This window comes from Trachinotus anak, unplaced genomic scaffold, assembly GCF_046630095.1.
Source record: "Trachinotus anak isolate AG129_WGS33_773 ecotype Australia unplaced genomic scaffold, CSIRO_AGI_Tana_v1 ptg000003l, whole genome shotgun sequence".
In the NCBI taxonomy this organism is placed as follows: Eukaryota; Metazoa; Chordata; class Actinopteri; order Carangiformes; family Carangidae; genus Trachinotus; species Trachinotus anak.
Window position 1 is genome coordinate 22,694,264 of NW_027273854.1, and position 25,864 is coordinate 22,720,127.

Here is a 25,864-nt window from a genome sequence, read left to right on the forward strand (position 1 = left end):
CGGGAGCGCAACTTGGCTCAGCTTTTCAGTCGCTTTTGGATTTGAATTCATGTTTTGTTTTTTTTGTTTTTTTTGTATTTGTTGTCTTTGTGTTTATTTATGAAAAAGGAGGCTTTGCGTTGCACATTTGCATCTTACAGTTAAGATTAATTTTACTTTTTATTGCTGCATGTTTATTCATATTTGATCTGAATGGTAATGATGATGAAATATTTTATTTTTGTTTAGAATATTTATTTAAATTGCTTTTTTGAATTTGATTATTCTAGTAAACTGTTAAATTATATTACATTTTAAATTAACATGTAATTATGATCATTTTAATAACATTAACAACTACAATATAATCACTGTATTATCCTAAATTCTCTTATTTCATTTTATTACCCTATGGCTTCTTTTTCATTGAAAATTTCATGTTAAAGATTTGCATGCTCTCTTTCAAAATAAAAGCCCTTTTTCAGCCTCCTAACACCATGTCCGTCTCTCTCTCATCAGGATGAATTTCATCCCTTCATTGAGGCCCTCCTCCCCCATGTCCGTGCCTTCTCGTACACCTGGTTCAACCTGCAGGCCCGTAAGCGCAAGTACTTCAAGAAGCACGAAAAGAGGATGACCAAGGACGAAGAGCGCGCGGTGAAGGACGAGCTGCTGGGGGAGAAGCCAGAGATCAAGCAGAAGTGGGCCTCGCGCCTGCTCGCCAAGCTCCGCAAGGACATCCGGCCCGAGTTCCGCGAGGACTTTGTGCTCACCATCACGGGGAAGAAGCCCCCCTGCTGCGTGCTGTCCAACCCCGACCAGAAGGGTAAGATCCGCCGCATCGACTGCCTCCGCCAGGCTGACAAGGTGTGGCGGCTGGACCTGGTGATGGTCATCCTGTTCAAGGGCAGCCCCCTGGAGAGCACGGACGGGGAGCGGCTGGTCAAGTCGCCCCAGTGCTCCAACCACGGCCTGTGTGTCCAGCCGCACCACATTGGAGTGACGGTCAAGGAGCTGGACCTCTACCTGGCCTACTTCGTCCACTCACCAGGTATGTGGACACACACACACACACACACACACACACACAGGTCAACATGTGATGTGTCACACACACTTTGGCATGTGAGTCACACAGATTAGACCCTGCCCTTTACTATGTACCAAGCTGAGCCGATGCCAAGGCTTCGATAAACACAGTCAGGACTGAGATAACGACCCAGCTTTGACATTTAAAGGGACAGTCTGCGCTTTATAATCTTTAAAAAAAAAAAGAAATGTTTTCCAGATCGATGTTTCTATCTGCTTTAAAGAGATTCGCAGAATTTGACAGTCGGGCTTAAAACCTCTGTTTACCTAGAGATATGTTTGCAGTGGTACATTTGTTCAAGTATTTGTGTGCAAATTTGTCTAAATCCAAATGTGCATGTTTTCCGGTGCCATCTGTAAACAAAAGCATCTGCAAACCTGTTTATCTGCGTGTGCACGCATGTGCCTACGTGTGCGTGTGCGAGGCGGTTTGTCATGTGTCTGTAATCCATGTGTATGTTATTGCGAGATTGGTGTGTATTAGTAGCAGTGTGGTGTGTGTGTGTGTGTGTGTGTGTGTCTGTGGATTCTTTGGTGTGTGTGTGTGTGTGTGTGTGTGTGTGTGTGTGTGTGTGTGTGTGTGTGTGTGTGTGTGTGTGTGGTGGTCTGGAGAGCGCAGTGACAGCTGGCCCAGTCCCAGATAGTTCAGGAGGCAGTGAGAGTCAGCCGGTCTGCAGCCGCAGCCACCTCAGCCTAACGCCACTCTGCACGCACACACACACACACAAACACACACATACACAAGTGGGAACACTCAGGAGCTCTCCTTTCGTTGTTTGTCTGATTGTACTGAACACACACAGACACACACAGACACACACACAAGCTGAGACTTTTCTGGTTGTGACAGCGTGGCTCTGCCTCTGTTTTATTTTTCCATATGCGACACATGTTTCCTGCTGCGATGGCGGAGTTAAAGTAGAGGTGGTGAAAACGTTGCAGTGTGCTGTGTTTACAGACCTACATGAAGTCTTCTGTGAGGGCAGTGATCCACACTGTGAAATCTAACAGTTGGAATATTCACTCGTTTTACAGCGGGAGACGCTCAAAGGAAAAAAAAAAGATATTTGCTTAATTCTATTTTGTACTTAATTCCGGCAAGAATGATTCATTGTGTTATTAAATGGCAATAGTATAATATTAATTCTAAATAAATATAATAATATAACAATATTAACTATGTTTTATTGCTTTTGTAATAAAAGAAATTAAAAAAGAAATAAATAAACACATCTCCTGGTGTCAAAACAGGAACATTACATTTTATTTTAGTCATTTAAAGGAATTAAATTCTTTATTAAGCGTATCATAATTACTGGGGTATGGCTGCAGTGGAGAGCAGAACTGTTACTCATTACAAATGATTCACTTTCACCACAGCTTCATCTGCACGGAAAGACTACAGATGTGAAAGTGTGTCTTTAATCCAGTTAAATAATAACACTCATATCTGGAGATGCTTGAAATCTGCTGTGTCCTGTATGTGACCCGCTGGAGTAATGTAGTGGAATATATAACAAATTAAAATCCAGCTATTGTGTCGATGTGTCAGATGTAATGTGATGACACTTTTAGCTGTTTTCATTTGCAGTTTTATATGTATATGTCATTTATTTTGCCTTTTGGTCATTGAGTTTATTTGTAGTTGCTCTCCAGTTGTCTGTTTCCATGATCCAGGTGTTTGCAGGTGGAGTCAGGTGTAAACACTGATCACACACACACACACACACACACACACACACACACACAGCTACAGACCCCTCCTCTGCCCTTTACTGTTATGCTGGGTTCTCTTACCACAGACTGGCATACAGTTACAGGGCCTTAATTCTTCTCCTTGGCAGGGAGGTGCAGCGTTCCTCTGTGACAGTGCCCCATGCCAGGCTCCTTTCAGCCCAGTGTGTAACTCTGCTTGAGTTTGCGGGGCCTCCGTGAGCGCCTCTTCCTGTTCCACAATGCGCCGTGGCGAACCGCGGCTCAGATTAGCTCCCAGCGCAGCCTGGTGCCCCTCGGAGTAAAGCCTTTTTTTTAACTCCGTGCCAGAATCCAGCAGCTACTCACCCCCGTACACACACACACACTCAGCTCGCCTTCATCTCTCTGGTTCTGTGCATCACATTTGGTTTTCCTTTTGTACATATATGATCATGCTTACATGAGTCTGTTTCAGATATCGTTGCTGTTTTTCAGGGAGCTTTAACTGACCGTAAACCTTTTCTTTTATTTTTCTTTAAATCGGACAAGCTTTTGCTGGATCGTAAATTAAGTGTTGTTCATTTTTGTGCTTGTGTCTAAAATAGTCAAACATCCTCTGCTGTGGGAGGGAGACGGTTTCCTCTCCTGATCCTGCGCAGCTTTTCCACGGCCACCTCAAAAGCCGTCTGTGCAGCACCTTGCACACACGACTACAAAAGAACAGAGAGAACATTAGGAAATAAGTAAAATTTAAAAAAAAACAAAAACACATCCACCTTCGCAGGCTCAGATTGCTCTGTTTTCCAGGAGGCAGTGGCGGGGTTAACCAGAGTTTACAGAGGACAGACAGACAGTGGCTCCATTCTAACCTTTGGGGTGGCAGCATTACAGTTTTATTCTTAGCTCCCCATTCCAGGGTGTCTGTGTCTTGCGGAAGCTATCAGTTGCCAGGCCTGATGATTGGACCGCAGCCGTCTCACCCGCCTCGTCCCCACCGCTGCGTTTCAGTTCTCTCGTCCCATTGATGTCACCGTCACCAGCTGCAGGAGGAGGGAGGGGAGGAGAGGAGGGGGGCTCTGCTTTCAAACAGCTTGATTGACAGAACAGGAGATATACACACACACACACACACACACACACACTAACCCCCTCCTCTGTTTCTGCTTCCCTACAGTACAGTATGTGTCTCTGCTTTTGTCCAATTATAGACTTGGGCCCGTCCAGGCGGGGCAGTGAGAGCTGGGACACATCAAAGCAGCTGTACTCAGATCTGCACTTCTGCTCTGCAGCTGCAAAGCAAGGTTCCTCCACCAGAAAGAGCCTGATCATTTTCTTTTGACAACTACCTGGCTGCATACACACACACACACACACACACACACACACTTGTTGTGGACTGATCAGAAAGTGATTCATTTTCTTTTCACTGACTCTGCTGCATCTGATGATGATGATGATGATGATAATGGTTCAGGGATGTGGAGGAAGTGAGAGAGATAGCCTGAGATGAAGGTGGGGGGGGGTGGGGGGGGGGGGTGGGGGGTGGGGGGGGGGGGGCGTCTGATCACATCTTTGATCACATGTCTGGCTCGGCACTCGGGCGCTCTGGGCCTCCCTCCACCTCCGAGACCCCTGAAGATCAGGTCATGTTTTTGTGAGCGACGTGTTCCATATTTGTCGGTCTGACGAAGCCGCACTGCTCCAGCATTAGTCATGTTTGGAGCGCGAGCTGCCTCATACGGCTTTCATTACTCGAGCTGTTATGATAAAAAGATGTCTCTGAGAGCGCAGCCTCCATATCTGCTCTGCGCGCCGGAGACAGGCAGACCAGAGAGAGGTGCCCGGGCCAGGCCCGCAAGCCAACTGCATGTGTGCGTTTCGTGCATGTGCGTGCGTGTGTGTGTGTGTGTCAGACTACCCCATATCTCCATGGTGCGGCCGTGAACCTAAGATGTTCATTTACCCATCAATGTGTCTCTGTGCAATGATTCTGAGAATATCTTTTACCGGAGGCGAACAAAGAGAGGGATCGACAGGGAGACAGACGGCCAGACTGAGAGACTTAACGCCTTCACGTCACACTAATCCATCACACACATCTTATCTGCTTTGCCCAATATCCTGAGCTTCAAAAGGAGGTAACGTTATCAGATGCAGTTACATAATGAAGAAGAGACCAAACAGGACAGAGTGGGATTTTTTTTTTCTTTCCACACCAACATATAAATGTGGGTGTGTGTGTGTGATGGTGTGTAGAGGCTACACAATGTGGCCCTGTTGTGTGTGCAGTGAGAGCAGGTGATTGCAGCAGCAGTAACACTTCTGGACAGTCGGGTCGAGTCGGGTCATGTCGTCCCCTCGGTTGCCGCGTGTTTGCAGAAGAAGAAAGAATCGTAATGATTTCAAAAATGAAATCTCTCTTGGTCTCTTCTTCTTCTTCTCCTCGGCGGAGTGTGTCTGTGCAGAGCGCAACTTTCTGGACGGGGAGCAGGATTGTGCTCCAGTGTTCTGGCACCGGTCCGTAATCTGGGGCCGACAGAGAGACAGAGAGTGTCGGCGCTGAGGGAGCCACATTCATCTGGTGTGAAAAACACTGCTGGTGCGACACTTTCAACGGAAACTTCCTTACGCTTTGTTGTCATTTGAAATAATGTGCCCAATAAAGTTTGAGCTTCGACGAGCCCCCCACCCCACCCCAACCCCCACCCTCCTCCTCCTCCTCCTCCTCTCATGACGGGACAGCGTCAGTGACACTGTGCTGCTTTAATATGCATCGAGGCGTAGGGGCCTCCAACAGCCCCGGCTTGGCCCGTTTTCAGACACCCCAGTTTTTCCATTTGCTTTTTTGCAGTGTGTGTGTGTGTGGTAGAAGGAGGGAAAGAGAAAAGCAGAGCAGTGTGTGTGTGCAGGAGTGTAAGGAATCGCTGGTAAACACACGATCAAGCTTCCAAATAAACGAGTGAAAAGGCGCAAACCGTTCCACTGACACTCGGCCCCGGTCGTCTGACCTCCCTCCGCCGACCCCTCGCAACTTTCCACCGCTCTATAGGTCGGGGCGCTGAGAGAGAGGCTGTGTGGGTTTGGTAGCAGGCCAGCCCGCTTCTTTTTCACTGTAATTATCCAGTTTAGTGACTAAAACTGGAAAACAACACAAAAGACTGAGTATATGATTGAATTAGGTCTCATTTTGAAACAAAGGTCAGATCTTAGCTTTGCAAATAGAAAAATTCCTTGTACCAGAAAGTGCCTATTGTGGGCAGCATGGATTAGCTTTATTTCCTAATTTCACTGTACAGTGATTTTTAATTATTTGTGTAATTAAGGTTAATAAATAAATGTTCTGGTGTCTCTTCTAGCAATTCAGCTCAACTCTGCTCACTGTTTCAAATTCTGCTGCAGGTTTTTCTTCCTCCATTATAACACAAATCTTCTCATCGAGATTATGCATAAAAACGTGAATGAATAAAATGAATACATGTAATAAAATTCATGTATTTATTTTCCTGAAAAGATTTCAAGAAGAAAACAACGGGAACACAAAATAACATGCACATTTTCCCCCTGGTTTCTCTGTGTATTATTTTTGGTCTGCGACACTGTCTCGTTCCAGTGTGAGAATCTGCGTGACCGCTCCTCTCTTCCTCTGTACAGGCGCCAGGCCTGAAATCTGTCTGTCCCCCTAAAAACATACGTACCCCGGCGCAGGAGGGGCGGCCTGGCTCCTCAGCTGCCTGAGCCGAGGGGCAAAGAGCAGGAGGAGAGCAGAGCAGAGGAGAGGAGAACGTCTTTTTTTTTTTTTTTTTTTTTTTTTTTCCCTGGGCCGGGTTCCCAGCAGCACAGATTCTGATCGGTCCGCCTCGCGCCTCGTTCCCTCGGTCCAGTGGAGCAGAGCACGGGGAGACCGCCCTGTAATTGGGACAGCTCTTTCCATACGGAAAAACGGGACGGAACGCCGCGACGCCGCCGCGGACAGATACCCAATCTCTCTCTCTCTCTCTCTCTCGCTCTCTCTCTCTCTCTCTCTCTGAGGATTCTTATTTAAAAACCAAACTCAAAAATGAGCAATTATGCACAAACAAAATCCTCTTACATAAAAAACAACCCAAATGAAATCCTTGAAATGAACACTAATAATGAATAGATGAATAAATATCTCCCTTTAATTTCCTCTCTGCCTTATTTACCCTCTCGTTTAATGCTAATAAATGTCAGTCACTGCTGGTAGGATGATATTGAGCGCTGATATAAAGTAAAAAGAAAAGCGTAGAATAAAGATGATGCAAAATGCCATGCTGAAAACAAAGAGAGAGGGAGGGCAGATATTCAGGCTAGTGGGGCTGGTTGGCAGCATTTGGCACCCGGAGCTGCAGCTCTGTTTAGAAGGTGCCAGCTTTTCAAACCGACACACGGTCTCTGCCAACTTCTCTCCTTCTGATCCTTTTTCTTTCTCTCTCATTTTAACATTTTTCCCCCCATATCCCTGTTTTCGCTTAACACTTCTTCCCCTCTGCACGTCCCCTCACGCCCCTGCTGCCGCCGCCGCCGCCGCCGCCACCACTCCTGTGGATGCTTTCTCACAGCGGGTTGCCAGGAGCAGAGAGCTGCGCCACGTTTAAACTTAGGTCTTATTTTGTCGCCAGTGTGTTGCCACATTGAATGAAATGGCTATCATGTTCCCAGATGTGTTCTTTTTTTTTTTTTTTTTTTTTTTTTTTGCCTTCCTCCAAAATATTTTCCACCGGCTTCTAGCAGAGCGAATATTGTTACTCGGTGTGATGGTGCTGCTGTGGATTCAGGTCCAAAACAAAATGGAGGATAAAGCGCAGCTCCTCTCCAATCAGAGCCCAGAATGATTCCACATGTGGAGGGAAAAAAAACACTCCACACTGGCAAATTAATAATTCTGAATGAATGATTCCTGCTTCTAGGTGAATATAATTTTATAATCTTGTGCGGGCAGAGCAGGAAGTGGTAGTCCGGATCACAGACTCACAGGTTTAGAGGAACTCGTCTTGAAGAACATGTCTTGTGCATCAGACCTGGGGGCCCTGTGAGTGATGGGAGAGAGCATTAAACGCTGGGTGTGGGGGTGGATGGAATTACTCAATAATGATCAGAAAATTAGAGCCATTATTGAGGGAGAGTAAACAGGCCTCTCTAAGTGTGAAAGGCCCCTATTCAGCCAGGACCAGGAGCAGGACTCCTTTCTTCCTTTCATGGATCCACCCATGGCCTTGAGAGCTCCGCTTTTGTTCCCTGAAATAACAGAGTGAATATATGAGGTTGCAGGGGTGGGGGTCCAGTTCCCACTGCTGAGCACAGTATGGAATAAAGCTACTGACTGTAAGCTACACTCCAGACTTATCCATCCTTTATTCTTACTTTGTTTTCTGCTTGTTTCAGTGGCAGATTTCAGCCGCTCCATACTAATAACTTGTACTAATTAATTTGTCTGCGTGATGTATTCAGATAAGTTGGTGTCACCGAGTTCAGAAATCCCGGCAAGTGTTGTCGAGCATCTCCGAGTGCACCTGGGTGTCTCTCCTCTGTTATCATCACTTCAAAATGCAGCCCCCCCCCCCAAACTCCTGCGTCCTGAGAGTCAACAGTCAGGGGGAAGGCGGGTGTCAACTAGGCGCTAAGGTGATCTAGCTTCTGTGTTCACGCAAATGTTTTAATTAATGGGGAACGGGTAAATAAATAAAGTTTCAATGTCTCAGAGCAGCTGAACAGTAAACGTGGCACTTAACGTGGGGACAAAGAAATGAAGAGAGGGATTTACACTGTGAGCGAGGCGTTGGGGAGAATAAAGGAGACAGACTGCGCTGCATGTTTTTCTTGTCCCTCCTCACATCACCTCTGAGCGCTGTCGTTTACAGCTCTGCTCTCACATCAAAACATTTGACAGAATCTGTAGCTTTTTAACAATAACTACATTTAAGTCCAGGGGCCGGTTGCACAAAAGACCTCAAGTTTAAGATTTTCTATAAAGTCTGAGTTAAGATTTCCTTAAAATAATAAACACCATGAATTCTTCTCATTAAAGTTTCCTTAAAATCTCCACTTAAGTATTGAAGGTTTTTTCTTTATCTTAGTCTTATACCTAAGGAATCACTTAAAGTAAGTTAAAGTATTGCATAAAAGACCTTAAGTTAAGATTTTCTTTTAAGTCTGAGTTAAGATTTCATTAAAATAAAAGCAGTTGCTCAAAACACCCTGAAGTTTTCTTATTGAAGGTTTTTTCTTTATTTTTGTCTTATACTTAAGGAATCACTTGAAGTCAATTAAAGCGTTGCACAGAAGACCTTGGCGACCAAAGTAAGAAAAAAAAATTACTCTTTGTTGACTCAACATGGCTGAGTTTATGGTGATAGACACCCTTAACGACGAGGATTTCATATTTAGCACAAAATAAAAGCTTCAATCACAGCTCATTTTTCAGCAGCACACCTTCACATATCTCTGATCTCACATTTCTATTTCATAGTTCATCCCTCTTCCTTCAGGCCTCCCACGACTTCATGCTTCCTCTGAAGACTCTCTCCAGGGTGAGGGCGGCGTCCAGCTCCGGGCGCCCGCTCAAAAAAACTCACTGAATCACCTGACACGTTCACTCACTTTCTCCGTCTGTTTGCCTTTCATACGGACAGCCAGCTCCATTTCACAAGCATAATTTTGGATGGTAACATTCTCATTATACCCGTCAACTGTCAGCGCTCAACTCTCTCGTCTATAATTTCAGACTCATTTGAATTCTTATTGGCAGCTCCGACGCATAAATTTCATAGAAGATAGGAAAACAACAGAGATTCTTTCCTCCCTCCCTGGTGAGCGATGAGGATATGAGGGAGATTAAGGTGGGAGAAGTTTATGAAATTATATTGTGTGGATTTATTTATCAGAATAACACATGTCCAATATTACATTTTAGTTGTCTACATTTTATACATTAATGGCCTTAAAGAACTTCAGTGTGTTGACTCACAGTATCAGAGCATTAACTAACTGTCCAGGAAGGCCAATGAATAGAGTTGCCATGGCCACGTAGCTTTTTTTTTCCTCTCAGTGTACCTTTCCTGGGTGATATCCAAGGAGTGTCAGCGACTGGCCTGGTTGGCACGCTGAGTGGCCGTGCAGTGCTGGGCCGTTTCCGTGGCGCTCCGGCCCACTGTGTGGGCAACCAGAGCGCAGAGCTCTGCCAGAGGAATCCACTCAGATCACTTTCAGTCTATAGCGGGCATCCCCACACTCATGCACATGGATAAGCACATACAGCACGGCTTTACACAACAGCAGACTCAGTAGTAACATCATGTCCAGGTAGCTGCCACATACTTGTGTCAGCTTTAAAAAAAAAAAAGAAGAAAAAAGGTATTAGATTTTCTTGGTGTTAAGATATTCTGTTTCTGGATATATAAAACACTTGTCATTGGACGAGGACCAAGTGAGACATATGAAAATGTCAAACTGTAATTTTAGAGCAGATTCCCTTAATGTTATTCACACATTTTGTTCTGCTGAGTTCAGTCCAGGGGGGTTACAAATGAGTTCAGTCCTCTGAGAAGCTCTAAGTGCCCTGTGAGACAGCAGCTCAGATATCATTTATAATTAAAAAAAGCAGGGGAGCCTGTGATTTGAAAGACTCCTTTAACCCTTATTTAGTTTTACCTTCTCATTATCTGAGGTCTCATAGACCACACTGCTGTTTGAAAGTTTTTCTTCCTGTAAATGTATTTATGTTTCCTGGCCTTATTAATACCTGGATGGAAAAAAGTATTGAAGTGACCACGCTGAGCACAGGCATTAGATGAAGGTGACAAGTACAGGAACGACTATAGGGCAATGTTATTACACTAAATAAGTGTTTCATGTTCTGTATGTTAGGTGGACTCTGCATGAAGAAATATATCCTCCAGACAAAGAAATAATATACAACCTATTGTCCTCCATAGTGATTGTGTTTGGGGTCAGTGAGACTCCAGTGAGGTCTAACTTCCAGTCAGGGCTCAACAAACCACGCTTATTTGGGATTTAGGAGGGAAATGCTACATAAGAACTACTTTCAACATCAATCGTGGCCATAAAGCTTATATTTAACCAGGTTGTGTGGTCTCTGAGAGCCCACACAGAAGTAATGTGTAATTTCCTGTAGCAGATCTCTGACACATGACATCGGATCTAAATCATTTCTAAGCAAAGGTGATGAAGTATCGAGCTGCTAAAACAAGGTTACATGTGTTTTTCGAGCTGCTAATGTTAAGTACAAAGGCACTTTTATCTTAGGCTTGTGCAGGCGGAGGCCTGATTGTCGGAGGAGCGAGGCAGGTGGTTGTAGCTGGTTTGGCGGAGCAGGGAGGGCTGATGAAGCAGGAATGGCAGAGCAAAGCAGGCAGTGGGAGATGATGGCAGAGTGGGATAGGCAAGTTGAAGCAGTGATCCAAACTGGAACTGCAGGCGAGCGCTGAGCTGGACGAGGCAGGAAGCAGGAGAGACTGGAATGAAGAACCTGAGGCGCAGGAGACAAATACAGGATTAACAGGGTTCAGGCAAACACAAGGTAAATACTGGTTAAAAACTCTAACTAGGAACTTGGCCACAGCGTTTACACCACATTGTTGGACTAACGATCCAGTTAAGACTGAAGGGAAGAGCTGTGGTTGATTGAAGAGTTGATTAGCTGATGAGTAGCAGGTGCTCAGGTGGGTTGGAGGGAGAAGGAAGTGGGTAACCACGCCCAGACAGACACACAGCCTAACCTTAACAGCTGAACAGGCCTCAGGGTCTCAGAGACCCGAACAAGTCAGAGTGAAGTAAAACACTAAAATAAAGGAGTGACAGTTGTGATGGGTTAATTAAATCACATTGACAGTCTATTTAAGCCACCATGCTCATCTTCCTTTGTTCTATTTCATTATCTGTTGCTGGTCCACTCCTGCGTCCACCTGTGGCCTCCTGTGAAGGAGGGTATGGATTTGTTATCATCACTCACCAATCTCTCTCTCTCTGCAGTCTTAAAGTTTTGTTATAGGGAATGTCGAGGTCATAGCCTAGACCCCAAACGTTAACTACAGAATACATACTCTGTATTCACATATTAATACAAGTGTTGCATGTGAGCTGTGCAGCTGAATTGTTATCATTCATAAACATGAGCCTGCATCTCTTCCCTCTTTCATTCAACTGCAATCTGCTTTTCCTCTTAAAAGATTAAGCCCACATCCCCAGTGGCTCTCTCTAACTCTGTAAGAGTTAAGTGTGTGAAGTGTGTTTTTTAAGTGTTATTTGTGTATGTATGTAAGTGTGTGTGTGTGTGTGTGTGTGTGTGTGTGTGTGTGTGTGTGTGTGTGTGTGTGTGCGCCTCCGTGCATATGCTCATGTGCGCTATAGAGCCAGGCTGAGTGACAACAAACGCCGTCTGCAGCAGAGCACATGAGTGTCCTCTCCACACTCACCCGACACCTGAACCCCCCCTTCACACCTGATGCCTGCGGGCTTTGTATGTACACATGAAGAGAAGCTGCCACATTTGCAGGCAAACTTGCACTAAAATGTACATGCACTGATACAGTATGACCCAGCTGTCCTGTGGCAGACATGGGAGCTGGGATTAGCCTGTGGGGTCCGCAGGGCTTGGAGACCAGGCCCCAACTGGGTCTACCTCACTGGTGCTTGACTGGGTGCAGTCTGTCAGAGTAAAAGTTCTAAAATCATATAATATTTACTCTTCAATTTTCATCAAAATCCTGTTCCGCTCAGAAATTATCAGCAAATTGGGGGGTTGCGGATGATGAATATTACAATTACACTCATTTTCACTGTCTCTGGCATCCCACATGGAGCAGCAGCAATGGAACTGATCTACTGAGCTATTTGCCCTCCTGTGGTAACATTTGATTGGTGTATTATTAGGTGCAGACCACCCTGCTTCTGAGCCCTACTTAAGTTTCCATTCTTCTGCTGCTCAGCTTTAATGCAGGGCGCTCCTCCAGCAACCCAAACATACAGGGGAGCGCACACAGAGAATTAACCTAAAGACAGAAAGAGAAGAGCGCGGCGAGGCACAGTGCCTGCGAGTGTGTTCTGCTTCAGTGGGATGGTGATAGAGAAGGTAATTCAAGCCTCAGTGTTTATTTTAAGAGCTGATGATCTAGAGATGGCCATTAAAAGCAGAGGGCAAACAATTTAAGAGCAGTAAATCTGAATGGAGGAGAGGAGTGGGTGTGGGAGGACAGGACGAGAAGGAGGGAGTATAGGGGTTCTGTCTGCCACTCTCCATGTCCCACTGCTTCTCCATGCAGAAAAAAAATACTTGAGATGACAGTGAATTAGAGCAATCTGGCCTTCATTCTGCGGTTAGATTTTTATCTGTGGTTTTGGCCCTCAGAGCATCTCACGATCCCTGCTTTTTTTTCCGCCTGCTCTTTTTCTGTTAGTTTCTCTTCTATTCATCCGAGTTTACTTTCCCTTCCAGCCTGGCTGTAAAACTGACCCTAACGAGATACCATTCACACCGAAAGGCATCAGGAATGGTCCCATTATCCCCAGTGCCTCAATCCAGGGTCGTTTTCCTCCACCAGGACCTAAACACACAGGCTAATGTGATTACTCCAAGGCCAAGTTTTCTGTTTTTGATACATGCTTAGAATTTTTTTTTCCCCCCATCTGATGGACTGAAAGATTTTGTCTTTGGGCATAGATTCAAACTACACAATCCTGGCAGCTACATAGGGAAATCCTTATGATAAGAGCCATGATTACCCCAGTAAACTAAGGATGGCTTACACAGAGAGCTGCTGTTTCACAGTCTCGCAAGCGAACTCAAGCGCCAGTATGCATAAAATCTTCTAAGAATATACTGATATACTGTTTACCCTGCACGACCAATGTCACATTCAATATATCAGCATGAGTGTTAGACACAAAACGGCCTTCAGTTCGGGTATCCAAGATACTTAAAAAGGTTACGTCCACATATTGAGTCAGCTACCCGAACACCCTGTGTTGAAAGTGCATGAAAAGTAGTTATTGAGCAAGCAGAGAAGAAACAGTTAATTAAAAGTAATAGGTAAATGGCTTAATAGTTAGTTTAAAGTGATGGATAAATGGCTGAACAGTTAGCTGAAAGGTAGTGGGTAAATGGCTAAAATAGTTAGCTTAAAGTGATGAATAAATGGTTTAAACAGTTAGCTAAAAGTAGTGGATGAATGGCTAAAACAGTTAACTTAAAGTAATAGAAAATAGCTAAAATACTTAGCTTAAAGTGATGAATAAGTGGCTAAAACAGTTAGCTAAAAGTAGTGGATAATTGGCTGAAATAGTTAGCTTAAAGTAATGGACAGATCGTTTAAATATAACTAAAAGTAAGGGATAAACATTTGAAAGAATTAGCTAAAAATATAATGGATACATTGTAACAACTAGTAATGGATAAATGTTTGATGTAAGTGTTAAGAGTAATATATAAATGGTAAAACAGCTAAAAGTAATTGATAAAGTTTAAATTGTTTGCTAAATGTAATGAATAAATCGTTGAAACAGTCAACTAAAACCAATGGATAAATGCTAAAAAGCTAAATGTTATGGATGAATGGTGAAATAAATGTGTTGTGGTGATAGAAGAGTATTTCAGTTCATCTGACAGGGCTGTGGGGTAATTCTAACACAATAGGTTGGGAGCAACTGCTGTACATCATTATCTCCTTGCCAAATAGTTTGCTGTAACTGTTGATTGATGTTGATTGAAGCTGTTGCTTTGGCACTGCAACATTTTTCGTGGGAGTAGGCTCACATTTTTCACCATGCTTTGCCGAAGCCGGCGTCCCAGTGAGACACATCTGATATGCAACCCAAAACCCAACTTACAAAAAATTGCGGTTCCCCCCTTCTAGACTTTTGCCCATCTCCTTTTCTCTGGGCTTTAGATGTGTGATGAAGCTGTCCCGACATATTTTATGTCCTAATGCAAAACAAACAGAGCCAAATTACACACATTCTTCCCCCATACTGATTCGTGGAAGTTGTTAACCAAATAAAGCTCCCTTTTCTCTTTCTCTTTTTCCATCTCACTTGTGCTCTCAGTGGATCTGTCCTGGCTAGAACTCTTAACTGAAATAGCCTCAAGCACAGAGCCTCTTTTGTGGTCAGGCTCCTTCTTTTTTTCTACAAGGTGTTTGTGAAAAAGAACAGGATTTTCTCTCCTTGGGCTCAGGTCCCTGCATCGCTCCACTGCTGCCTGTCTGGCTTTCTTTGTCCAGGTCTGGTCTCGTAAACAGTCATGTCTTACACACACTGTTTATCACACGCAGGGGTGAAACTTTGTGATTTTATTTTGGAAATCCTCAGGTTTTGCTTGGACTATATCTCAACTGTTCCTTTTAAGCGCCTGTTTATTTTGTCTTTATGAACCACTTGTCCTGAACATAAATTCCAGCTGCGTAAGCCATCTCTATGACATTTGGTGTGAGGGCATCTGCTCAAAGATACTATGGAGAGGAAGTGAAGTAGCATCCATTCATAGTGAAAGCCCATTAACCCTTGCATGCAAGGAAGAAAGCTTAACACAGGCCCTTTACCTCTGCAAGTATTTTTCAGCCCTGGCTAATGCAAAATTGTAGTTATTGGCTTGAATATAATGCTGGCAAATGTTAAATCCACAGTGGACTACACGAGTTTGAAAACTGCTGCTGAGCTGTTCCTATATGCAGAGACTTTCAAGCATGTTAAGCGTCTGGCTCCACCCAAATCAGTGACATCACAGCTAATGTTGCCTTTGAGAAGTGATGGAAAACCCCTGCTGTGACTGCTGGTTTGCATTAACTTGAGACTGTGTAACTTTTAAAAGAAGAAAAAAAAGTTGAACTCATGTCCGTTAAAAGCACCCCTCTCACTTCACTGTTGACAGTGAAGTGAGTGGGTGGTAGAAGCGGCCCCCAACCTGGGGGTCAAAGCCTGAAGGTTTTTGGCGAACAACAGTTGATTAAATTGATAGCAAATAAAAAAGCCTCTAAAATCCTTTGCATGAAACAATCTGAGGCAGAAAATCACTCATCACACTCATTTCCATTGAGACCATAACCTGAGACACCAGGAGATGTTGCTTTATTTTAAGAGGTCACAAGCTAAACAGGTTGTGGACCCCTGTCTTAGCCTACAATGTAAGTGACTGAGGTTTTATTTTGTACTACAAACAATGAAGTACGCATATATCTACATGGCCTGAGTGAGTGGAGAGCGTAGTACAGTCTAAATTAAAGGCTGCATGTGTAGACTGTGTGTCTGTCGAGTGTTGCTTTGTGATATGTATGATGTACTGTGCATGTTTCCATGCTGAGAATATTATTACTTGGTTAACTAAGCCATTTTTTAGCATTGACAGAAGGGCGCACACGCATCACGCACAAACACACACACACACACAAACACACTCCCTCACTCAGGCGGACATGTGTTCTGCACAGCCTGTCATTACAGAAGCCTTGATGTGGTCACTGGGTGGCACTGAGGCCTCTTATTATTGTCATTTTATGAAAACTTTCACTCTCTCGCTCTATGCTGCGCCCTCCGTCCCTGCTTCTCTCTTTCTGTCCTTCATGTGTGCCCTGCTCCTGCCTCTGTCCCTCCTTCTTTCCAAACCCGTCCCTCCTCCCTCCGTCTCTCCCACCTCGTCCAAACCCACATCCATTTCTCTTGCTGTTGCAATGGGACGCCTGTTTGTTTTTAGTGTGTAAACCATCCTGACACACGTCCCCAGGGCAAATGGCGGATATAGGAGTATTTTTTTTTTCTTTTTTTTTTTTTTTAAAAGGAATGATATAAGGGGTGGGAGTGGGGGTGCATAGAGGTCGGGGGGGGTGCAGCAGCACACAGCTGGGTATAAAATGGAAGATAGAGCAGGTCCAGGCGTTCTTCCCAGCTTTGTTGGTTGTGGTTGACAGTTATTGTGTTTGGTTTTGAAATAATAGGGTTGGTGACTGCAGGGTGACATCCCAATATGACCCACTGATGACTGTGTAGCTTTATATGTAATATGTAAATTCAAAAAGACTTGTTTAACCTGGGGCTTTCATGACATTTGCTTTCGCTCCACCACCTTTCCACCTGTCACACTTCTATTTTGCTTTGAGGATTGATGACATTATGCTTTGTTTACTGTAGGTCATAATTTATTATTCTATTGACTGACGTTGAATACTGATTGAATAGAGCTCCAGTCCTCAGGCAAGTATGGGATGACTGGGTTTATGCTGCTCGTGCAGAGACCTCTCTGTAGGAGAGGCACTGTAACATATATATTTGAGAATATTTAGGAAATTAACTTTGTGTTTATGGGAACTCATGGGATGCAGATTTAAGGTGACAGTGTCAGATAATTCGATGAAGTGGAGAGAGAAACGTGCAAGGAGATAGAGGTTGTGAGTGTGTGTATCTGCACTCACACACACATGCAGAATGTTTTGCATGATCACACCTTAATTAACAAGGGTTTTAGGAGTTTGGGCCCTGTGGCAGTGTTGGGTAAATAAGTGAAGCGAGTAACCTCGGGACAGCAACAGGTAAATCCTGTTTAGATCAGCCCCAAGGCGCTACTTGTTCCTTAATTTGGCTATGAACACCCTCCTCCCTCCCTTCTCTCATCCTAATCACCTCTGCACCTCCTCCTAATCTTGTGCATGGATCATCTCCTCATTTCAAGGGGTTTTCTAAACTTGCCACATCCTCTCTTTGTCTTTGTCGCATTGCTCACCTTAAACTGCTTATCACACACACACACACACACAGTTTGATGTATGTGGAATGTGGAACAGGAGGGCAAGGTGACATTGACACTGTAATGCCAGTATACAGTGGTGGTACCTGCTTGCACAGTCACGTGTCACATTTGGTTAGAAATTAAACAGACACCGTACACTCAGATACAGATGCAGCTGGAGTGAGATGGAATCAGGCCGTTCCCCTTTCCCTTCCCCTGACCAGGCAGTTAGCATGAGTCTGTAATTAGCACCTCTAACTTTGTTAGCTCCTAACCTCATTTGCTTTGAAAGCCCCATGACTAGCCCTGCTAACAATGCGTTGGAGCAAAAGATACAGCACACATGGGTCATTGCAGGCTCACTGACACATAGTAGCCCTCTGGCCCTGACTTACTGTTCCACTTGGAGCACCAGTGGGGAATTTCAACACACTGCTTCCATATTCTCCTCTCCACTGTGCAGGCATTGATAACTGCAACTGTGGTCCTCATTTTGAGGTGCACTCATTGTCACATCTGAGGTATTTGAGCACAACTGTGTTAATTGATTTATTTTATTTACTTATATAAGGAAAAGTAGGTGATCCTCAGTAGGTGTACTGAAGGCATATTTTCAGGAATAACATAATAGCTTATTTTCTTTTATTTCCAGTGCAGTAATTTCCCATACCTCAAATTACAGCAGACTTGACTTCAATGTCAGTGACCATTTTAGAAAATTTACCGGAATCATCAGCTCATATTTCAGATTTGAAGCCAGTATGTTTCATTACATGTGCGTTTAGAAAGTAGCCAAGCACCAATAGAATCTCAGAGTTTCTTCCTGATCCATCTGTGCTCCTGGTGTGAGTATAACTTACAGTAGCGTGGAGAGTCTCCTGAGGTCAGGGAGCTGAAAATCACAAAGACATGTGGAATGCTGAAAGTTGGCCAATACAAACAGGCAGGCCTGGCTCTCCATCCGTGCAGAGCTCAGCAACCACCAGCTAACTTACTACCATCCTGTAGCTATAGGTCCTGAAGCAACCATAAGCTTCAGTCATGTCTGGAAGATATAGAACAACATGGGCAGCCCACAGAGAGTCAAAGTGTCAATAATTTCCAGTAGAGCAGGTAGATTGCGGCATGTTTGAGCTTGTTTGCTCAAATAAGCTACCAACAGTGTTCGGGTTGTAAACCAAAACAATGATTTTCATTATACGTCTATGTTAATACTGTGAAAGTATCAAAGCCTCAGTCCACAGAGAAATGCACACAGCCTGTATTAAGAAACCGAGCCTTAAAACGAGCCGTCAGGACTTTTGTAACTTTGTGATGTCACAACAAAGCAGTCGCTGCTCTCAGCCATGCCCCAAAGCCCCGCCCACCTGGACCCACCAGCCAACCTTGAAGGATTTGGTTTCTCTGAGTGTTTGCCTGAAATCTGATATATTTATATTGGATCACTCAGAAAACAGTCAGCCAATCAGAATAGAGGTTCTGAGTCTCTCTTCTGATTGGTTAACTGTCCTGTTGTTGCTAGAGCTCCACAGAGATGCCTGAGAGAGGAGATGTGAAACTGCATTGAGATGTTTTTTGGTTCTTAAAGCCACAAATATATCTTCTGATGGAGATCAACACTTCAAATAAAACACAGGAGAAGTGTAAATACTGGACCTTTAACCACACCAGATCTCATGTCTCAGACAGCAGCTGTCAGTTCATCAAAATGGATATTTATCTATTTGAGATACTTAAAGGGGAAACACAAACTTTATCTTTACTTAAGGAAGTTAATACTTCTTTTTGCACAATACAGTGAGTCCCTTCTTGGCTGTGCTGTGCTGGCTGATGATGACAGGCTGCAGCAGCAGTACTGTTGCAGCAATCAATGGGACATAAATTACTGCAGTCACATGATTGGCTGATGAACAGATGACTCATAGTGAGCGGTGACTACTGACAACATGAGCCGAGTTGGGTGTTAGGTTGTCTTCCATGTGGCTAGCTGCTTCGTTTGTCTGCATACATGGCAAGAAAAGAAAAGAAACCAAACATAATTGCGACATTTTAAAGGTTTCGTTTTCAAGATTGTCTGATGAAAGTTACAGGCTGCACCTTCGCCTTCGCCCACAAAGTCCAAAGGTTTGCATTTTGAAACAAAAACAGACTTCACAAGGAGCTGACTGGGTTTTCTTCCCCCATTTTCTAATCAAAACCATTATAAGCTTCACCCACAGAAGGTCGATCCATGAGGCTCAGTTTCTCTCCACGGCACACATCCATAACAATAGGGCATTTTGGTCCAGCAGAACTCAGTTGGCTGCATCAAAATGAAGGGAGCAGTTAGGGTTTCACTTACAGAGTCAGGGAAACAGAGCGAAGGGGGGAGAGAGAGGCAAAAAGAGAAAACAAACACACAGGGATTGTTGAATTATGGGTAAAGACAGCTGAGGCTAACCAGGTTTGGTTTCCACGGTGCAGTGGGGGGGCTTATTGAAAAACAAAAAGTCTATGACTCAGTCTTGCACTCAAGGAGACTCTCAGGCTGTAGACTTTCTCTCCTCAGAAATTCAACAAAAACACATGCAGTTGAATAAAACGGAGAACACCTTCAAAAACATAAAACCCCAGGGTTCAATATGGTCACGAAAATGTTCCACGTATCCTCACTGTTAATGCCAAAAAAGGAGGAGGTGGAGGGGAGTGGGGGTGGGGGTGGTGGTGGAGGAGGAATGGAGGGAGGGAGGGAGAAGTGAACGAGAGGAGGGATCTGTCTTCACATTTGCTATCAATTTAGGGCACTGAAAATAAGCACCAGGTTTCACTGGAGCCGAGTAGAACACCAGGAATGTTTTTCTATATAAAACCGAGGGAGGGAGAAATCAAGAGAAATGGAGCTGGGAAGAGCGAGAGAAAAAGAGAGATATAAGGTTAAGAAAAATGAGAGACAAAGCAAAAAAAAAAAAAAAAAAAAAAAAAAGGGAGAAGAGGAGGATTGCTGTTTGACAACAGCACCTTGGGTCCAGATGTTTGCTGGAAGTTCAGCTCACGGAGCAAAAGTGAGGCAGTTTGTGAGTCATGCTGACCCCTATGACCCTGTTGTGAAGGGCAGGTAGACAGCTTGATCAGTTAACCATGAGGTGGATGTAATATTTGGTATGTAATTATGGGGATGAAGAGTTTGTGATCACACATACATGGATACCAATTTCTACACCCAAACACCTAAAAATGCACATGTGTATGCACATCTGTGGACAAACAATAATCACCCACATACCGATGACAATGCACTTTTTTTACACTTGCTCTGCATACTTTCCAGTCTAGTTGTGTGTGTGTGTGTGTGTGAGAGAGACGGTATCAGTGGGCTTGGTGGAGACTGGAGACTCCCCGAGGGCCCTGACTAAGCACAACGGATGGAGGAGGTTATCTTTTGAGAAGATAATCAATAGTTCTAAATTTGAGCAGCAACATGCTCCCGTTTCTGCTTGTGACACAGTTTGAACAGATGTAGCCGGTGCTGAAGTTCCACTTTTCTGTTGCTTTCTGCACCGTTTGCTTCATCGGCAGGAGGGTGTAGAAAATCCTGTGGTTTAGTGATTCCCTTGTGGATACTCCTGCAAATGCCAGGAGGTACGTGGAATGATTGTTGAGCATCTCAAATAATCTATGATTTGCTTAAAACAGATATATCCACATATTGAGTCAGCTGTTACAGTTGTTGCAATTACAAATGTGTGTGAACTAAGCAAATGAGCAGAAAAGACTGAGCAGTTAAAGGTCCCATATTTTACACTTCTCCATTGTTGTATTTGAAGTGTTGATCTCCATCAGAAGATATAGTTGTGGTTTTAAGAACCAAAAACCATCTCAGTGTAGTTTTACATCTCCTCTCTCAGGCTTCTCTCTGGAGCTCCCCAGAGCTCAGTGAGCCAATCAGAAGAGAGGATCTGAGCCTCTCTTCTGATTGGCTGACTGTTTTCTGAGTGATCCAACATAAAAATATAGCAGATTGCTGGTAAACAATCAGAGAAACCAAATCCTGCAAGACTGGATGGTGGGTCCAGGTGGGCGTGACTGCGAGCAGTAACTACTTTGTTGTGACATCACAAAGTTACAGAAGCCCTGGCGGCTCATTTTGAAGTTCAGTTCGTGATTACAGGCTGTGTGCATTTCTCTGTGGACTGAGCACTTTGATACTTTCACAGTAATAATATAGATGTATAATGAAAAAAGACATTGACATCTCACTTTGTACAATATGGGACCTTTAAAGGTTTTGGCTAAAAGGCTAAAATACATAATTAGAGGTAATGGATGAACATTTGAAATGGTTAGTTAAAAGTATGGATAAAATAGTAGTATGAATGCAACCTTGACCACACTGACCAAAATATTGACAGCTCAATTGTATGAAATAAAAATATTGTAATAATGTTTCTTTTACAAAATTCACTCAATTCACTAATTGGGTTATATGCATTCACATGAGCACATCTGGAATGTGGTAAGTGTTGTGTTAATGAGGAGTACTTGAGTTCATCTGACAGGCTGTGGGTGTACATGAGACAGAAAAGTTTGTTCTAATTTGCTACTGTTGGATACTTTAAGTTTTGAGAGCTCTACAGTGGCAGATCAGCGGACAGTCAGTTAGATGTTTGTGTACATGAGGTTGTGGGATACAGTGGTCGTCTTTCACAGAGAGCCGGACTCCAGCGACAGTCTTAAGTCGAGTGGTTGACCCTCTAACAAAGCTCCTTCACCCAGCTCTTCCCACCAACAAAGTGCTGCTCTTATGCTGATAGAAACAGTTGAAAAAGACTCGGAGTAGAAACAAGGAGGGAGTTAAAGAGAAAGAAAGCAAGAGGGGAGAAAAGGGGGGTAAGAGACAGACCAGATGTGTCTTTTGTTTAGATTTGAACGAAGCGGAAAGGAAGGGTGTAGGAGTTAGGAGGCGAGCTTGCAAGGAAGAGAAAGAGAGAGAGAGGGAAAGCAAGTGGGAGTGAGAGTTTTTTTTTTTTTTTTTGAGGGGAGGACTGTAATGAAACCAAAGCATTCATAGCCGAGCGCCTGTATGTGGAGAGAGGGGGCTGCGCCATATAGTATGTGATTACCTACCAGCAAAACCACATTCATTATACTAATTGCTACAATGGTCCTGGCGGTTGGGGGCTGAAAAGGGGGCGACAGCGAGAGGGGCTGCATTGTTAACATTTGTTAGGCTCATTGACTTCAGAATTCATGGTGTCTGTCATTATAGGTCGCTGGGAGATTCTCCAGGGCCTGCATTTATAGAGAAACTGATAATCTGGAGGTCCAAGCTGAGGACCTGTTTCCTCTAAATCCTGTAGACCTTACATCATCATCATCATCATCATCATCATCATCATCATCATCATCCCAGGCCCCTGCAAACTTGATGCATGCATAATAACATGTGATGCCTTGATCCAGATTGCCTTGCATGAGCGCACACGTTCAGCATGTGTTACGCATTCAGGCCATCGAAAGCAGCAGAGACATTAACCAAAACAGAACCAGGGAGGCCAAGATTTGAATGATTGAAAGACGAGGCCTTTCCTGCATTTTGCTGCACAAAATAGCCAGGCTCCCAGCAGCTTGTGTCAATATTTCACTGTGTGCGTGTGTGTGTGTGTGTGTGTCTCTGTGTGCGTTATGTGTGTGCCCAGTGTATGCAGAGAGCTCGGAGCAGATGACTGGTATGACAGTTAGAACATGTGCGATGGTGAGCACACACAGACTCACACAGCTCAATCTGTTGAGTGTCAAACCCAAATCAACCCAGTTGAGGAATGTTGCCAGTTGTGATCACCAATATGGCCAGCAGTTGTTTGTGAAACATTTGCAGCACATGGCTGAATTCTAGCCTGCCTTCACAGGAAATGAAGGACTAAGTGCCTACAACCACCCCCACCCATCCCCCCATCCACCCTCTTCCCCCTCCCACTACCTAAGCCCTCAGTGCAATAACATCATCACTATCGTATACCGTCAAGAATAACTCTCACCCCTTCCCTCTTTTCCACTCCAGCCCAGCTCTTGTGTTAGTCAGCCGACACTAATGATCTGTTTTTATTCTTTGGCTGCAGAAAGTGGTGTTTTTCAGATTGTGCAGAGAAACTACAAACAGGGACGCAGCTCAGTAGGTGGCTGGCTTCTGTCTCTTCTTCTCTTCATCGGCTTTCTCCACTGGTGGAAGAAATATTCGTCACCATAACTTAAGTAAAAGCAGCATAACAACAATGAACAAACACTTAATTACAAGTAAAAGTAATGCAATCCTGCTTCAATTAAAGCACTAAGTATTACCAGCTGAATGTGTTTAAAGTATCAAAAGTAAAAGTACCAGTAAAGAAAATTTGTCCCTGTGACTGATGCATTGTTATGACATTAGATTGTTAATACTGATGCATCAATGGTAGTAGTAATAGTATTTTACTATTAGCTGGTGGTGAAGCTAGTTTTAATTACTTTATATATATATATATATATATATATATATATATATATATATATATATATATAACACAGTTATTGGTAGTGCAGTCCAGTGGTACCCATGTAGGAATAGGGCCCCCTCCAAAGGGTCACAACCTATGCAACATAACATAAATCTAGGGGGTCTGCAGCTGTCAAATACATGTAGTGGAGTAAAAAGTACAATATAGCCATCTAAACTGTAGCAGAGTGTATGTACGTACTTTCTACCACTGACACAATGTAAATCTTAATTACATTTAAATTACATTCAAAATTGTTCACAAAATGTTCAAAAGTACCCAATATACAGTGTCTTATTATTGGATTATCACAAGGGATGGATTAACTTATTTCAGTGTATTTCAGTGTTGTAGCTGGTGAGGGCGGCGCTAATTTGGCCAATTTATGGACTGTTTGGTATCTTAATCTGTAACAGTGTATCATATTGTATAAACTCAGATTTATAACATCTTAATCTGCCAATAGTAGCTTTGGTGTGGTTGAGTAAAGCTGTTATGCCAAATGGAAATAGAGGCACCTCAAAATCGATCTACAGTATCTGAGTAAATGTAGCCTGCTTAGTTACTTCGTTAGTTACTCTCCATCTCTGTCCTTTCCTTCCCTTCCTCCCCATCTCCTGGTGTGTCTGTGTCTGTAGCTGCTGCTGCTTTGTTACTGTTCCCTGGGCCAGGAGAGACCCAGGAAGAGTCAGTCTGGCCAAGGTGGCTGCTGCCTGCTGACACAGCCAAAGTAAATGAGCAACACTCCCTCCGCCCTCAGTCTCTTGGAAGTGTGTGCTACTGTTGTAGGAGGCTGAAGTTGGAAGGGAATTCCCTTATGTGAACTGGCTTAATATTGTGCATGGAGCAGCTTATGGACGTCGATGTATATGTTTATATAACCTGTGTGTGTGTCTGTGTGTGTGTGTGTGTGTGTGTGTGTGTGTGTGTGTGTGTGTGCAGAGTCAGTCAACAAGATTGATGATAGATTCCCATCAACTGTCAGGTGGTTTTTACATAGGTCAGAAATAGCCGCAGGGCTATGAGAAGAATTGGGGGATCAAGTGGTGCAGGACGGGGGTTGGCATGACAACTCAGCTCAGGGTCTGCTCTCTCACTGGAGGTTGACAGCTCACAGATGATATCATGTTTACTTATTCTGGCACATCACCATATCACCATTATCAAAATGCACACACACACACACACACTAACACACACTCTACCCACTCATCCACCCGTGCCTGCACTGCATACTCCCTGGGTCAGAGCTAAACCGCAGCGGCCTGACTAATCAGACCACACACGCTAAGGGAAACGGAGAGGAGCAAGACGGTGAGGTGGGAGTTTGCTGTTTGACGTCTAATGCCCTGCTGGGCAGCGAGGAGGAGAGGGGAGCCGGGCTGAGGTTTAGGGTTGAGGTGTTGTGGTGTGTATGTGTGTGGACTCTGTGCTGCAGCGTGGGGAAAGTCCCACCCTGGAGCAGGGAGGAAAAGAAGAGAGAGAGGAGGAAGAGACAGAGACTGATTAGGGCCATGACCTTAGGGAAAGTGCATGGCAGGAGTGTCTGAGGTGGAATTAACCTCTTCAAGCCACTGATCTGCCAGTGGGGTCGATCATTACAAACTCAGGCCGTGCAGCTAGACTTTGTTTCACAAATCACAGAAATTTATTTATTTTTCAAAGATACAGAATTTTGGAGAAAAAAGGAAGGTAGTTGAAAGGAGACTCAAACAGGTGTCGGAGCAAACGGCAGATATTTTATCAAAAAGAAGAATCTGCTTCACTGTTGTCTGCTCTTTTCTGTTTATTCACTGCTTCTGTGCATTGTCATGATGAATCAGATCTTCATTCGGCACTAAACAGC

General features: G+C 44.0%; 1 protein-coding gene across 26 annotated transcripts in view; it reads left to right on the forward strand.

Annotated features, from left to right (window-relative positions):
• Positions 1 to 25,864, forward strand: part of nfixb (nuclear factor I/Xb) — a 175,189-nt gene that overhangs the window by 69,576 nt on the left and 79,749 nt on the right. For 13 of the 26 annotated variants that reach the window (XM_071474626.1, XM_071474635.1, XM_071474629.1 and 10 more), the window contains one exon: positions 499 to 1,030. In XM_071474626.1, the coding sequence (XP_071330727.1) occupies positions 499 to 1,030 (532 nt within the window). Of the gene's footprint in view, positions 1 to 498; positions 1,031 to 1,990; positions 3,942 to 3,971; positions 4,065 to 25,864 lie in introns of those variants that run through there. The other 13 variants (XM_071474611.1, XM_071474612.1, XM_071474613.1 and 10 more) reach the window with 2 other exon arrangements.